We start from the raw sequence: 15683 nt of genomic DNA, 5'->3' as shown, positions 1-15683 counted from the left end.
ATCGTGTGGTGTGGTCAGGGTGAAAGCTGGAGGCATGTAGGTAGGAATAGCGGTCAGTAGGTTTCTGGTATAGGGTGGTGTTTATGTGACCATCGTTTATTAGCACTGTAGTGTCCAGGAAGTGGATCTCTTGTGTGGACTGGACCAGGCTGAGGTTGATGGTGGGATGGAAATTGTTGAAATCATGGTGGAATTCCTCAAGGGCTTCTTTTCCATGGGTCCAGATGATGAAGATGTCATCAATATAGCGCAAGTAGAGTAGGGGCGTTAGGGGACGAGAGCTGAGGAAGCGTTGTTCTAAGTGAGCCATAAAAATGTTGGCATACTGTGGGGCCACGCGGGTACCCATAGCAGTGCCGCTGATTTGAAGGTATACATTGTCCCCAAATGTAAAATAGTTATGGGTAAGGACAAAGTCACAAAGTTCAGCCAGCAGGTTAGCCGTGACATTATCGGGGATAGTGTTCCTGACGGCTTGTAGTCCATCTTTGTGTGGAATGTTGGTGTAGAGGGCTTCTACATCCATAGTGGCCAGGATGGTGTTATCAGGGAAATCACCGATGGACTGTAGTTTCCTCAGGAAGTCAGTGGTGTCTCGAAGGTAGCTGGGAGTGCTGGTAGCGTAGGGCCTGAAGAGGGAGTCCACATAGCCAGACAGTCCTGCTGTCAGGGGGCCAATGCCTGAGATGATGGGGCGCCCAGGATTTCCAGGTTTATGGATCTTGGGTAGTAGATAGAATATCCCAGGTCGGGGTTCCAGGAGTGTGTCTGTGCGGATTTGATCTTGTGCTTTTTCAGGGAGTTTCTTGAGCAAATGCTGTAGTTTCTTTTGGTAACTCTCAGTGGGATCAGAGGGTAGTGGCTTGTAGAAAGTGATATTGGAGAGCTGCGGAGCAGCCTCTTGTTCATATTCCGACCTATTCATGATGACAACAGCACCTCCTTTGTCAGTCTTTTTGATTATGATGTCAGAGTTGTTTCTGAGGCTGTGGATGGCATTGTGTTCTGCACGGCTGAGGTTGTGGGGCAAGTGATGCTGCTTTTCCACAATTTCGGAAGCACTCTATGTAGAAGTCCACTCTGCTGTCTCGACCTTTGGGAGGAGTCCACCCAGAATCCTTCTTTTTGTAGTGTTGGTAGGGAGGTCTCTGTGGATTAGTATGTTGTTCAGAGGTGTGTTGGAAATATTCCTTGAGTCGGAGACGTCGAAAATAGGATTCTAGGTCACCACAGAACTGTATCATGTTCGTGGGGGTGGAGGGGCAGAAGGAGAAGCCCCGAGATAGGACAGGTGCTTCTGCTGGGCTAAGAGTATAGTTGGATAGGTTAACAATATTGCTGAGTGGGTTGAGGGAACCATTGCTGTGGCCCCTTGTGGCATGTAGTAGTTTAGAAAGTTTAGTGTCCTTTTTCTTTTGTAGAGAAGCAAATTGTGTGTTGTAAATGGCTTGTCTAGTTTTAGTAAAGTCCAGCCACGAGGAAGTTTGTGTGGAAGGTTGGTTTTTCAAATAAATTGGTTAGTCTCTAAGGTGCCACAACTTTTTGCGAATACAGACTAACACGGCTGTTACTCTGAAACCTGTCATAACTTGAAAGATATTTCTATCTGTACCAATACCCAGTGTTCTATTTGCAGCAATTCCTTTTACATTTCTCTATTTATCCAGTAGGTTCTGTAAATATGTTTGGTCACCTTCCCCACCCCTGTACTACAATATTCCTCCTCAGAATTCTGTGACTGTGGGGAGTCAGTGAATTTCACAGTGGCAAAGCCATTAAGGGGTACAGACCTTTTAAGATGAAGGTGACTGTGTTTTGTTTTAATGTAACATTATCCAGGAAGTGGCATTTCTTACAGACTAAAAGTCTGTTGGTTTCACAGGATGTGGTTTCTCACCAGATCTTAAGCAAAACAGTTACTTACCTTAATTCTATACTTTTCTCTTGAAGACATTTCTAATGTTTAAACATAACTGTGATGGGCTTCCTCTATGCCCAGGCCAAGCTTTAAGAGATTTCCAGTGAGAAGTGATGGTATATGCAGATGGCAAAGTGTACTTCTAGATATCTATCTGTTACGCTCAGTACTGGGATTAGTTTTGTACCTTGGGAGTGTGATCAGGGTCTCAGGATTCTATTTCTTAGTGGTCTTTTCAGATGAGCTGTAAAACTGAATTGTTATACACTTGTTGAACTTCCCATGCTATTTTCCTCAAGTACAGAGTGATAGTCCTGGCCATAGATTAATTTGTGTGATTACAGATTTGCCTCAGTTTCCCAGTCAATTTCCGTTGGATGCTTTCTTACCTAATACATTTAGTGTTGCCCCTTTTCACCACAGAGCTGGCTGCATTTGAATAGCGAGTGAAGGGATCCCTATGTGAAGTTTGTATATCATGTGGCTAAACATGGAGTAGTGAATGGCTCAAAAGATTGCTGAAGGGATAGAGAGCCTTTGCCAATTCGTCTCTGGCCCAGTGGGTTGTGACTTATCTACTGTCTATTGGTTAACCTGTGTGAAATGAGCTTATGATCTAAGACCAGTTCCTAGTGGAAAGATTCCCACATCTCAAAAACCAGTTTGCAAAATACTTTGGATGAAATTTGGTATATCAGAGTATGTTACTATTTTCATACATTCAGCTGGAAAATGCAGCTTATTTTTGGCACTGCTGACATTATAGTGCAAATTCTGCATTCTGGATCCCTGACAATATTAATAGTAACTCTGTGCGTACTTTCTCCATGTTTCTGTTCTCTCTGTCAAGCCAAGGCCATCTTTTGCTCAAATGTGCTTATTGGTTTGTTTTCAGCAGCCATCCACCAATGGGAAATACCTGTTTACAGGAAAATGGAATACAGAGTTGTAGTGTGTTGGTCCACGATATTAGAGAAACCAGGTGGGTGAGGAAATCTCTTTTATTGAACCAACTTCATTGGTGAAATAGCCAAGCTTTCAAACTACACAGAGCTCACCCACTTCGTCTCTCTAAAGAACAAAGACTCACAGTATGTTTGTTTCAGAAGATGAATAAGAATATCATATATTTTGGCTACATAACATTTTATTTGTGTTTTTAAATGACCTCTCTTGTATTAAAGAAGCTTGACTTTAGCCTGTTCACAGGTTAAAGTCATGTTCTCTTGTTTACAGCAAGTTGTTCTTCCTGCAGAAAAAAAAATTCAGTCAGAAAAAAACTGGTCAGTTCTGAATCTGTTTTTGTTAATTTTTCATGCCATTTGGCGTAATCATTTTAAACATTCTTTCTGGCCTATTTTTTTTTTCCCAGCAGCATGTTTCCGTTTCACTTTTTCTTCACCACCCTCTGACTCCTTCTACGGAGAAGGGAGGACTCCCCAGAAAGACAGCTGCCTCTCTACTTCAGTGATTTCCCATTTCTGGCCTCTCGTGGCTGGAAAGTTTTCTCCCTACAAATTGTCCATTATGATAAATAGGCCAGCTGCATGTGTGCACAGTAAAGGAGTAGTGTGTGGCCGCATGCTTTATACAGGACTTTTCTTGGACAGTTAAGTTTACAACTGAAGGCCTCTCTCCCCCCCCCCCCCCCGCCCTTTCTGACACTCATGGCCTACATTCCAGAAGATCAAGCCTGGCGCATGTTGATGAATGTAAGTTTTATTTAGAAACATGACCACTTGTCACCACTCAGTCTCATGTTAGCAGGCCGGGTCTACTAACATTTGTTTGGAATGTGAGCATTTTTGTACAGTACTCACAAAGGCAAGCTTGCCTGCAGCACAGTCTGTTGGACTACAAGCTTTTGGACTGCAAGTTCTTGTTTTTAGTACTGGAAATTTTCATGGTGGTAGGAGAGGATTTATGTGGCGTGAGGATGGCAGAGGACTGCAGTGTGGATTCAGACCTCCCAGACTGCAATTGCGATGTCACAAGGCAGGCAGCTATTTACTTTTCTTATGTATTTCTTTGGAATTTGTTATAGCTTGCTGAGGAGCTAGTTGTCATAGTATTAATCCATAGGCATGCTGCCTTACCAAAAAACTTTTTCCTTTCTGCCCAGAATTTTAGTGTTGTTGAGGAGTGTTAGGAAATCATGATGTGCTTTGTTGTCTTGCTATAATTCTGGGATCTTCAAATGTTTGTCTTAACTGAAAACAGCCTGACCACTACAAGATCATGTAAACATGTGAGAGGATCCAGAGGGTTGTAATTTACTACCTGCTGTTTGTGTAATCAAGGGGGCCTGACTACATCCAAAAGTCAAAGATGTGGAGAGGCTTTGTAAAGGTACTTCCAGCATTAATGTGTGCTAAACTCGTCCTTCAAGTACATATGTTGCATCCGATGTAGTGAGCTGTAGCTCACAAAAGCTTATGCTCAAATAAATTGGTTAGTCTCTAAGGTGCCACAAGTACTCCTTTCCTTTTTGCGAATACAGACTAACACGGCTGCTACTCTGAAACATATTATTAAAATGTCTGTAGCCAGATGGATCTTTGTAGCTTAGTTTTGAACAATGTATATAGTTGGATTGAAAGATTTTTATTTTTTCTCAAATGTTCTCCCTGAATTTTTTTTTCCATTTTGTATTTTTTCACAATATTTTTAGTGTAAGCTAACTTGTAAGTTGTAAAATTATTTTTCAGTAAAGGTAAAAGTATAGAATCTGAAGAGTAAATGTGGCATTTTCAACTACTCATTCGTTACTGAACTATGAAAGCTACTTTTTATTTTATTTTATTTTATTTTGCATTTCACTATTTAATTTATTTTAGATGATGAAAGAATTTTACAATATGTTCAGGTGCATGCATAACATTTCCCATGGTATTATTCCCCAAACAGAAACATTTAAGTATGAATGAAATAGTGCACTTGCATTGTGTTCTTGGAATATATTTGCCTGGAATTTGAGAATTCAAGTATCTCCAAAAGGGTGGAGTAATAGTTTCTCATTGTTTTCTCCCTCTTGAGTTGGAACTCCAGTGTTTTGCCAGTCTAATTTGTTTGAGCTTAGATATTACTATAAACATGGTGTGCGAATGGTTAACAGCTAATTAAAACTATAAGCTGATGATAGATTCAGCTGATGTCACATTTCTGTGCATATTTTTTGTGGCTGGCTTTTAAATGAATGTTAGTAACCAGCTGTCTAATGACTAATAGTGAAGTTATGAATTCTGTACGATACACTGTTGTGTGTTTATGGTGCAATATATGTTTAGACTTAAGCAGAATTTAAGCATATCTAGTTTAACTCTAGCTAACTGTTTGAGTTTTAAAAGACCTTCCATATTGTTTTCAGCTCCAGAATATTTTCTGTGTATTTTTCTTGGTTTGAAATTGGCTTTCTCATTAGCAATAAACTGGAAAACTGAGCAATTGGATTACATAGTATTTTCCTTCCTGAGCAAGGACAAATGCCTGAGATTTAATATGGGCTATGAGACAAGTACAGCAAGCTTCAGGGACTTCCTGTACTTATATGTCAGGCTTGCTAAATTTATACAACCCTGCTTCAACCTGCCATGTGATAGTTCCAAGCATCTAATTTGAATTAGGAATCCTTGTTAGCAAGCAGGGGAACTCAGCCAAAGCCTCTTACAGTAACATGTTTCATGAGATTTTCCCAGAAGAATTTGCTTTTTTTTATATAGTGCTGTTGCAAATGAAACCCCAAAAGGGCACAGCTTCATTTTGCTCAGGAGGCTGCAGACCCCGATGTGTAGACTCTGTGCAGCCTGCTCCCTGCCTGCTGGCAGAACTCCATGAGTCCCACTATCTTTCAGGCCCTGTTGGTCAGGATTTTAGACTATTGGAGAATGTAGAAATAAGTTTCTAAAAATATATATATATTGCCTCTGCTACATGCACAAAATATGTAGTTTTGCATGTGCAATTAATTTCAGTGGGTGGCACAAAAGAGCTTAAAACTTCTTTATATGCTCAAACTAGAGGTGGGAAATAATGAGGTGAGCATGTAAGCGTATAAGTGTGCAGGTATGTTTTCAGTGTAATTAAAGGCACATGTTGAGGTTATTTGAGAGATTTATACATTTGATGAATAATGAAAAAGCCTCTTAGAGCCCTACACATGGATCAAAATCCCTTTGTGCTAGGCACAAACACAGAACAGAATGAGAGCTCTGTAATGATTTGCTTTTAACCTCCTAAAAGACTAGAGAGATGGACCTAAACCACAAAGTTTGGATTCAAACTTACCCAAATTTCAAGGATACTATGATCTGATTTTTTTGGAGGAATCATATAAGCTGAAGTCCTGAAAATAGCTCTGTGTGGTGCACACTTATTACATGCTCTGTTGTGAGTGGTGGAATCGCAGTTCCCCAGAAGCCCCTGCTTGGAGGCACTGTGTCTGAAGCAGGCTCTAGAATGCCAGGAGAATACATAGCAGCAGTTACTGCTGAGCCCTCTATACCAGTTGTTTTCAACCTGTGTTCATTTGCAGACCCCTAAAAAATTTCAAATGGAGGTGCCAGACCCCTTTGGAAATCCTAGACAGTTTACGGACCCCAGGGGTCCACGGACCACAGGTTGAAAACCACTGCTCTGAACAGAGTGAAGCATATACTGTCCCTATGCCAGTTCCACTCCACAAAGTAGTACACTAGTAGGGATAGGACTATGACTCTGCCTCTCACACACTCTCTTTGGGATTTTTAACACTAACAGCACAACCCCGATATTTGTGGAGGCCAAAGGGACTATCCATAGATTCCAAGGCCAGAATGGACCATTGTGATCACTTAGTCTGACCTCCTGTATAGCACAGGCCATAGAACTTCCCCACAATAATTCCTAGAGCGTATCTTTTAGAAAAACTAGTAACCTTGATTTTAAAATTCTCAGTGATGGAGAATCCACCATGGCCTTTGGTAAATTGTTCTAATAGTTAACATCTGACCGTTCATGCTTATGGAATGTGGTTAGGTCTCTCTCATTCTCCTATCTAATGTTCTCTTGAAAAGACAGCTGATTGGTGTCCTTGGTGATTATTGTTGCACAGCAAGGTTACCAGTTCTGTTACAACCAAGAAATCATTGTGGGGGCAGATTCTGCTCTCCGTTACATACCAGTGTAAATCTGAAGTAACTATTAAAATCCAGTGCAAGTTAGAGTAGCCCTTAAGATTGGGGAAGGTAGAAGAGTGGGTTAGTGCAGTGGCTCTCAACCTTTCCAGACTACTGCACCCCTTTCTGGAGTCTGATTTATCTTGTATACGCCAAGTTATACCTCACTTAAAAACTACTTGCTTACAAAATCAGACATAAAAATACAAAAGTGTCACAGCACACTAGTACTGAAAAATTGCTTACTTTCTCTTTTATACCATATATTTATAAAATAAATAGATTGGAATATAAATATTGTACTTACATTTCAGTGTATAATATATAGAGCAGAATAAACAAGTCGTATGAAATTTTAGTTTGCATTGACTTCGCTAGTGCTTTCTGTATAGTCTGTTGTAAAACGAGTTGTGTTGATGTACCACCTGGAAGACCTCTGCGTACCCCCAGGGGGACACATACCACTGGCTTAGTGTACTGAGCTCTGCTCCAGATAAGGACAGAGCTCACTATCTCTAAGGGCGAGAGAGTTCAGTCTTTAGAACTTATAGGTGAATAAGTCTTATTAGATGCATGTAGTTCAACACCAATGCAGGTCAATTTCATTTTGTTAATTGCAATAGCTATTTACTTGTAATCTGACCAGGTGACTACATTAGTGAAACAGAAGGCACAATTAATTTAGATGGATTTTTTTTTACACTGACCGTATTAAATACATTTTCTTTCCCCGAACCAAGCTTTGATTCCACTCGCAGAGATACAGAAGCCTATAAAATCTTGTGTGTGGCCTCTGAAAATCCTGAATTTCTGTTAATTAGAAATACTGGGTTTGGGCACTATTTATATGATTGTAGTGCTGTAAGTAGTAAGGGGAATCCCTAGATTAGCAATTCTGTTGTTTGAGTGTAAAGTTAAGTTGAATTTCTTTCCCAGTGAAAATTATACAAAAGTGATGTCTTATAAAGGCTGTTTAATGATGTGCATGTGCTCTTGTTTCTCCTTTTGGCAGGGTGAAGAAGTTGAAGGAGACCCTGGTAGCTGTGCAGCAGCTGGATAAGAACATGAACAGCTTGAGATCCTGGCTCGCTCACATTGAGTCAGAGCTGTCCAAACCCATTGTCTACGAAACCTGTGATTCCGAGGAGATACAAAGGAAACTGAATGAGCAGCAGGTAAAATACAAAATGAGGTAGAAGAGTAAAAAACCTGACACAATCACCACACTGGCAGTTGCACTATGGTGTGGGGAGACCCAAGTAAAGTATACCCTTGGGCTGGCGATATCCAGCTCAGTGTTGAAAGAAGGCACTGATGCAGAGAAGATGCCCTTAGATTTCAAGGCAGATAGTGCTTATTGCATCACTCTGGTAGAGTCTTCTGCCGGCTTTGACATTGAATCTACAAGGAGCTGCTTGACCCTGCCAGTCAGAGGTAAGGTACCATGATGTTATGTCTAGAATGTGGGTTACTTTTGTGGTTGAGGTTTTTTCTTTGTTTTTTAGTATATAATGAACTACCATCCACTTCCAGAATTAAAATGAAACCATACTGTAGTGTTTGCTTTCAAGCTTTATAAGTGCTTGACATTGTCCATCTTTGGAAATGCCTTCTGATTTTGTTTTGTTTTGCAGTTCATAAACATGTTTGAGTCTCTTTGCATGCTGAGTTGCATGCGCGATACAAAACTGATGTTTAACTTTAAGCGGATGTGCACTATGCAAAGTCTGCACGCAGTGCTGGAATGAAGCAGTTCATGCTGCAAATAGGAAAATTGGGATGGGGCAGATACGTTTTTGTTTTTGTTTAATTTGTAGTAGTTTTTTACATTGTACTACGCTGTTAGTATGCTTCCTTTCCACTTCCATCACAACTTAGGAAAGAGTAACATCAGTTTTGCAAAGTAAAGAAATACACGTTTTTGTACATATTTTTGTTACTCTATGCCAGTTCTGTCTGACACACTGGGCAGAGATTCTGTTGCCTGTCACACAGCAGATTGCATTCTCGTCAGTTATTTCCTGGCAGATTGGTCGCTGGCTGATATCAGTGCAGTTTGTGATGAGCTTGTGAAAAGCAAAATAACACCTCTCCTTAACACACAATAAAGTAGAGACGTTTAATTTTTTGTGGGGAGAAAAGTACTGTAACATTTTGCAGATAATTGATTTATAAAGCATGCAGAATGACAGTGTGGTCTAGTGAATGCAGTGCAAGTCCAAAAACTAAGAATCTCCTCAGTTTTAATCCTAGCTCCTCAGCTGACATACTATGTGGCTATGGGAAAAAGCCTTTTAACCTCTGTGTACATTTCACTATCTATAACATGGGATGAATAATACATACAGGACAGATATGACGAGTAGCTAATACTGTGCAGTGCTTTGAAGATGTAAAGTGCTGTACAGTGCTAAGTATTAATGTTAAAGCAAATGTTTAGAGACTTCCTGGCAGTGTACTACATGAGCATCCCAAGGTTTGTTATGACTCCTTTACTACTGCATTCATTCTGGGTACAGACATCAGTTGAACTCTTTATTCTCTGCAGTTCTCAGCTGTTGTTTCTGTGCAATGCTAGATGGTGGTAGTGTTCATTTTGAAGTACCAGTGGTTTCATTGGAACTCCAAAGGGGACAAACACTGGAAGTGTATTTTACCTTGTAAGCATAGTACGTTTGGCAGCTCCCTGCGAATTAATTTTTTATAACACTAACAGCAAAGAAAACATGAACTTTTAACATAAAGAAGAAAGTATTTTTATTATAGCTGTTACTAGTAATATTCATTTGGTTTTTACAACACAGGTTACCTCAGCTACCTTTTCAGCCAGTTATGTCAGCACTAGTTTTTCTTTCTGTTTGACCTGTATATTTTTCCACATTTGTTTTCTCTTAGGGACATGTTATCTCCGCAGCCCACACTGTCGCAAACTATCACTCAACTACAGATCTCAAATTTAATTAAAGATGTAGCATTGCCTGCCAGAAACTAGGGCCTGATCCCAGTTCTGTGGCTCCCACACTCTGCTTCTACTGGCTCATCAGCCAAGTCTGAGTTGGAGGGGAACGCACATAATAACTTTGGAGTTGCTCTTCTGGGGCAGTTAAAGCAGTATGACCTGAAGGAGAGTGAGTGTAACCTCACTGCAGTCCTGCCAACCCTGGAAAACTAGTCAAATTTCAAAGGCCATTTTTTTTTCTCTTTTTTGTTAATTAGGCCACAACAAATGTGAAACATGGCAAGGTGTTACAGAATGTCGCTTCTGTTACCTTGCAGGTAGTGTTACTCTCCATCTTTAACCAGCCATTTGAATCATGAGGTATAATCCAAATGTAGTCAGCAATTGAGCAGGAATTTTTCTTACACATACCCAGGAATAATAAGAGATCATTTTCACAATCTGTCTCACAAGCACCAGTAACGTGCTGAAGATAAATATGTTGAAATGACATTTCAAGATGGAACGTCAGTTCCAGTGGAAAAAGGTCATGAAAACCAAGAAGTGGAGATTAATAATATAGAATCACACCTGAGCAATGCAATTCTTGAGGATGATGCAGATGGCATACATTGATGTCCTGTACCATGCGTGTCCTTGGTAGTACTCCCAAGAGTTAAAACACTCTTAGGAAATACATGAGCTACAATAGTGGGGACTGCTGGTACTAGGGGCAGATCAGCAACTAAACTTTGTGAAAGTAAAAGCAGTAGAAGTAAAAGCAAATGTACAGTAAATCATTTATGGATGCAGACTGTAATTTAAAAACACTGAAGTGTTCATCTGTGGATTGATTTCTCCAAAAAGGCATTCACTAAATTCATGGCAACAACTGACTCATGTTTGAGTTCCATTTCAAAAAGGTGATTCAGAGGTTATGCTATGTGCAGACAAATAATACAGCTGAGGCAGTCACAAGGGAGGAGTCAAGATCTATGTTCATTTAACCAAACTTATGCAAATGGTTGGTTCTGTATTCGCTGGTCCCTATGTAATCTAGAATTCCAAGGCCACAAAATTTACTGCAAAATCCATACCATGGTGTGGAATTGTACTAAAAAAAATCTGTTTTCAGTTTGTTTGGTTGTTTTAATTGGCTTTTAGCCCCTAGCATTGCAGAGAAAACCTTGAAAATGTGGCTTACTGCAACCCATGCATCTTTCTTTTCTTGAGCCTGCAAGCGTCCTGAAACAATGACTCTGAGAGGTGTGGTCTGAATAGGGTATGAAATCTGAAACCTAAAGATGACAATTAAAAAGTCAACAATGTTAACTATTTTACTGATGATCGTCACAGGAAAAACACCCAGTAAATGTGGCTATCCTAGCTGCAGGCTCTCTGGAAAATGTAGTATTAAAATAAATAGTACAAGTGCTATTGAACTGACTCTTTCATTCATTTTCACTAAAAAGCTCCATTTTTAAAATAAAGCTGCCAAAGAATTTCCAGTTTGCTTTAACAGTGTTACAGAATGTTGGGACATTGCCAATCTTGATTTTAAAATTGCCAGTGATGGAGACTCCAACATGATCCTTGGTAAATTTTTCTAGTGGATACCCTGACTCTTAAAATTTATACCTTATTTCCAGTCTGAATTTGTCTAGCTTTAACTTCTACCTATTGGATCATATTATACATTAGTCCACTAGATTGAAGAGCCCATTGTCAAATATTTGTGCCCCATGTAGGTACCTATAAACTGTGTTCAAGTCATCCCTTAACCTTCTTTTTGTTCGACTCAAGGAGCTCAATCTATTTAATTTATCACTATAAGGCATGTTTTCTAATCCTTTAATCATGTCTTGTGACTCTTCTCTGAACCTTATCAACATCCTTTGTGAATTATGGACACCAGAACTGGACACAGTATTCCAGCAGCAGTCACACTGGTGCCACATCCAGAGGTAAAATAACCTCTCTACTGCTACTGAGGATTCCCCAGTTTATGCATCCAAAGATCACAGTACAATAGCCTTTTAGCCACTGCATTGCACTGAGAACTCTTGTTCAGCTGATTGTCCACCGCGACCCCCAAATCGTTTCCCAGGATAGAGTCCCCCATTGTGTAAGTATGGCCTACATTCTTTGTTCCTAGATGTATACATTTACATTTAGCCATATTAAAAAGCACGTTGTTTGCTTGTGCCCAGTTCACCAAGCAATCTAGATTGCTCTGTATCAGTGACTTGTCCTCTTCATTATTTACTATCCCTTTAACTTTTATGTCATATGCAAACTTTATCAATGCTTGTTTTATATTTTCTTCTAGGTCATTGATAAAAATGTTAGATAATGTAGGGTCAAGAACCGAGCCCTGTAGGATGCCAGTAGAAATACACTCACTTGATGGTGATTCCTCATTTACACCTATATTGTGAAAGCTATCATTTAGCCGTTTTTAATCCATTGAATCTGTAGAATGTTAATTTGATATAGTTCTAGTTTTTTAATCAAAATGTCATGTGGTTCCAAATCAAAGCACTATTACCTTTATCAACCAAACTTGTAATCTCATTTAAAAAAAAAATTCGTTTGACAGGATCTGTCTTCCACAAAGCTATGTTGATTCCTTACTCACGTTGTCCACATGTCTCTAGTGTCGTCTTCATTTTTGTTGTGGATTTTACTATAGATGGTTAGAGTTGGAAAGCTAACCACATTCAGGATAAATTTTTTAATTCCTATCCCCCCCCCCTTATTTTACTAGAATGAGATGGACACAGATTAGTTAGAAGAGTGTAATTGCTGACACTAGGAGGACTGCTTTTTCTTTCCATGTCTATGAAAACTTCTGTGGAAAGTCACTTTTCTCCCCTATTTTCCCCGCCATCCCCAATTAAAAATAATGTTATCATTGGACAGCTGAGAGGAAAACAACTACATTTCATATTAAAGATGTACTGATAGATAGATAGATATGCGCTACTGCTGCCCCACCTGCAGAACATGTCAAGAGACACCCTCTTGACTTACTGAAGAATAGCATTAGACGGGAACACAATATAGCAGAGTGAATGCCCACAGTGCAGTGGAACTTATTTATTTTTCTTGCCATTATTATTATTATTATTATTATTATTATTATTATTATTATTATCCTTCAGTATGACATCATAGGTATGGGTTGTTGTTGTTGTTGTTGTTTTTTTTAAGAAATAGCCTTCACAGCATAAAAGATACTTAAGCATGAAAAGGGGAAAGCTGTGGTCTAAAACAGGGACGGGCAAACTTTTTGGCCTGAGGGCCACATTGGGTTTTGGAAATTGTATAGCGGGCCGGTTAGGGGAGGCTGTGCCTCCCCAAACAGCCAGGCGTGGCCCAGCCCCGCCCCGCTTCTCGCCCCCTGACGGCGCCCCCCCCCAAGACCCCTGCCCCATCCAACCACCCCTTCTCCCTGTCCCCTGACTGCTCCTGGAACTCCTGCCCCTGACTGCCCCCCGCCACCCCATCCAACTCCCCTTCCTTCCTGACTGCCCCCCTGGGACTCCTGTCCCCATTCAACACCCCCCCCGTTCCCCACGCTCTGACCAACCCCCCCCGCTCACTGCCCCCCGAATTCCCCTGCCCTCTATTCAACAAGATGCCCCCCTCTCCCTGCCCCCTTACTTTGCTGCCTGGAGCACCGGTGGCTGACGGCGCTACAGCTGCACCGCCCGGGGCTGGAGCCAGCCATGCACCGTGCAGCACAGAGCACCGGGTCAGGCTGTGCTCTGCAGCTGCGCTGCCCCAGGAGCTCACAGCCCCACCGCCCAGAGCACTGGAGCCCATAGAGGCTCCAATGCAAACACATGTCAATCTCATCATGTCTGTTCATATATTCTCTCCCAGCGAGACTCCTGCAGGCATTCAACGTGTGCTAACACATTAATCATCATCATCATCATCATATGTATTACAGTAGTGCCTAAGGACCAGCCAAAAACAGGGCCCCTCTGTGCTAGGCACCCAACAAACACTGTACAGTAGGTGGTCCCTGCCCTGCAGAGCTTACAGTCTAAACAGCCAAGACAGACGCAGACTGCTTAGAACACATAAGCAGAGGGAACAATGTGATGGTAACAAATGGCTTGTTAGTTTCAACAAGGGGCTGAGCTAAATGGAAGGAAAAGGAAAAGAGGGTGATGGGGATGTGGGACAGGTGTGGAGTGACGCTGCGGTGAAGAGACTGTACCACAGGGGTAGGGTTGGAGCAAATACCAATCAGCACAGGGTTGATAAAATCCAGTCAAAACTGTAGTAGGTTCTCTGAAGGTCCAAAGGTCCTTGTGTTGGCTGCTTCTGCTCCTATCAGCTGGAGTTTCTGACTGGCTCCTCTGCAGTTTTCTCCCAAGCCCATGTGGCGAGGGACAGGTGGGGCACATCTGGATCCTAGAGCCCCCAGCGTGTGTGTCCAAGTCTTTCACCCCCTGTTCAATAGTCCCTGCTTTGCCTGCTTCTGTCCCTGTTGGCTGCCACTTTTTTCTCTTTTGAACTTCTGTTTTATGTTCTTGGGGGGAGGGGGAGAAGAGAACTGGGAAAGTAAACAGTTCCATTGTAATATGGCAGTGGTGAGAAATGCTGATGAGACAAAAATTTCATTGGCTGTCATGAAGCTATGACAGTTTACACCAGCTGAGGATTTGTCCTCTATCTGCAGGCTTTCTCAAGTACTGGATAGCTCTCTACTATCGTCTACTGCTACTAACTTACTTGTTTATTGGTAACATTGCAGCAATGCCCTTGTAGGTTGGGCATTTTAATACTCATTCAACCTGATTCTTGTGAGCTTGCCTGACTTTTTATTTTATACGATTTTTAATAGTGTATTAAATGGCATATTTTCAAAGAGCACATGGTTTGGCTTACATATTTAAGCTTTGATTTCTTGACTGCAGGAACTCCAAAGGGACATAGAGAAACACAGCACTGGAGTTGCATCTGTTCTCAACCTGTGTGAGGTACTTCTCCATGACTGTGATGCTTGTGCCACAGAAACAGAGTGCGACTCCATCCAGCAGGCCACCCGGAACCTGGACAGAAGATGGAGAAACATCTGTGCAATGTCAATGGAAAGGCGACTTAAGTAAGTACAAAACCCAAGAGGTTCTCCAGATGTTTCAATCTGGGAAAAAAACGTTGCTATTTCTCAGATATTCACTTACCTGAGAAAATATTCTCCATATTTAAAAGCAGACTTCGTCCCACAACTTGCAAGGAGATCTACACAAGCAGGACTCTGCACTTGTGTGGAACGAGATTGATGTCACTGGGGTTATGTACAGTCCCAAAAGTCTGTCCATTGAATTGCAGGATCAGGACTCAAATTACATTTCTGCTACATGTATAATTATAACAACATTGCTTTTTCATCAGCTGAAACGTTTTTTTCAGTGACTTATTTCATGTTTTAAAAATACATTGTTACAAAAACGTATTTGCAGTGGATATTCTTAAAACTAGATTTTTTTTACTGATGAATGCAAAAGAATGTCACCACATCCTTATGTTAATTCCAAGTAATTTATGACAGATATACTTAGTCATTTTAATGTTGGTTTTTAAAAATACCAATACACTACCTCCTCCTGGTTGAGTTACCCTGGAAAATTTAACAATTCATGCTGCAACATTTCGG

The 15683-nt window shown here is 40.9% G+C and overlaps 1 protein-coding gene across 1 annotated transcript in view; it reads left to right on the top strand.

Moving 5' to 3' along the window:
* The window catches only part of SYNE1 (spectrin repeat containing nuclear envelope protein 1), a 497076-nt gene that overhangs the window by 440298 nt on the left and 41095 nt on the right, over window positions 1-15683 (top strand). Inside the window, 2 exon segments of the mRNA XM_043543166.1 lie at window positions 8084-8246; window positions 14944-15131. Coding sequence (XP_043399101.1) covers window positions 8084-8246; window positions 14944-15131 — 351 coding nt within the window.

This window comes from Chelonia mydas, chromosome 3, assembly GCF_015237465.2.
Source record: "Chelonia mydas isolate rCheMyd1 chromosome 3, rCheMyd1.pri.v2, whole genome shotgun sequence".
In the NCBI taxonomy this organism is placed as follows: Eukaryota; Metazoa; Chordata; order Testudines; family Cheloniidae; genus Chelonia; species Chelonia mydas.
Note: the sequence above shows the minus strand (reverse complement) of the source record. Positions and strands in the feature narration are given on the sequence as shown.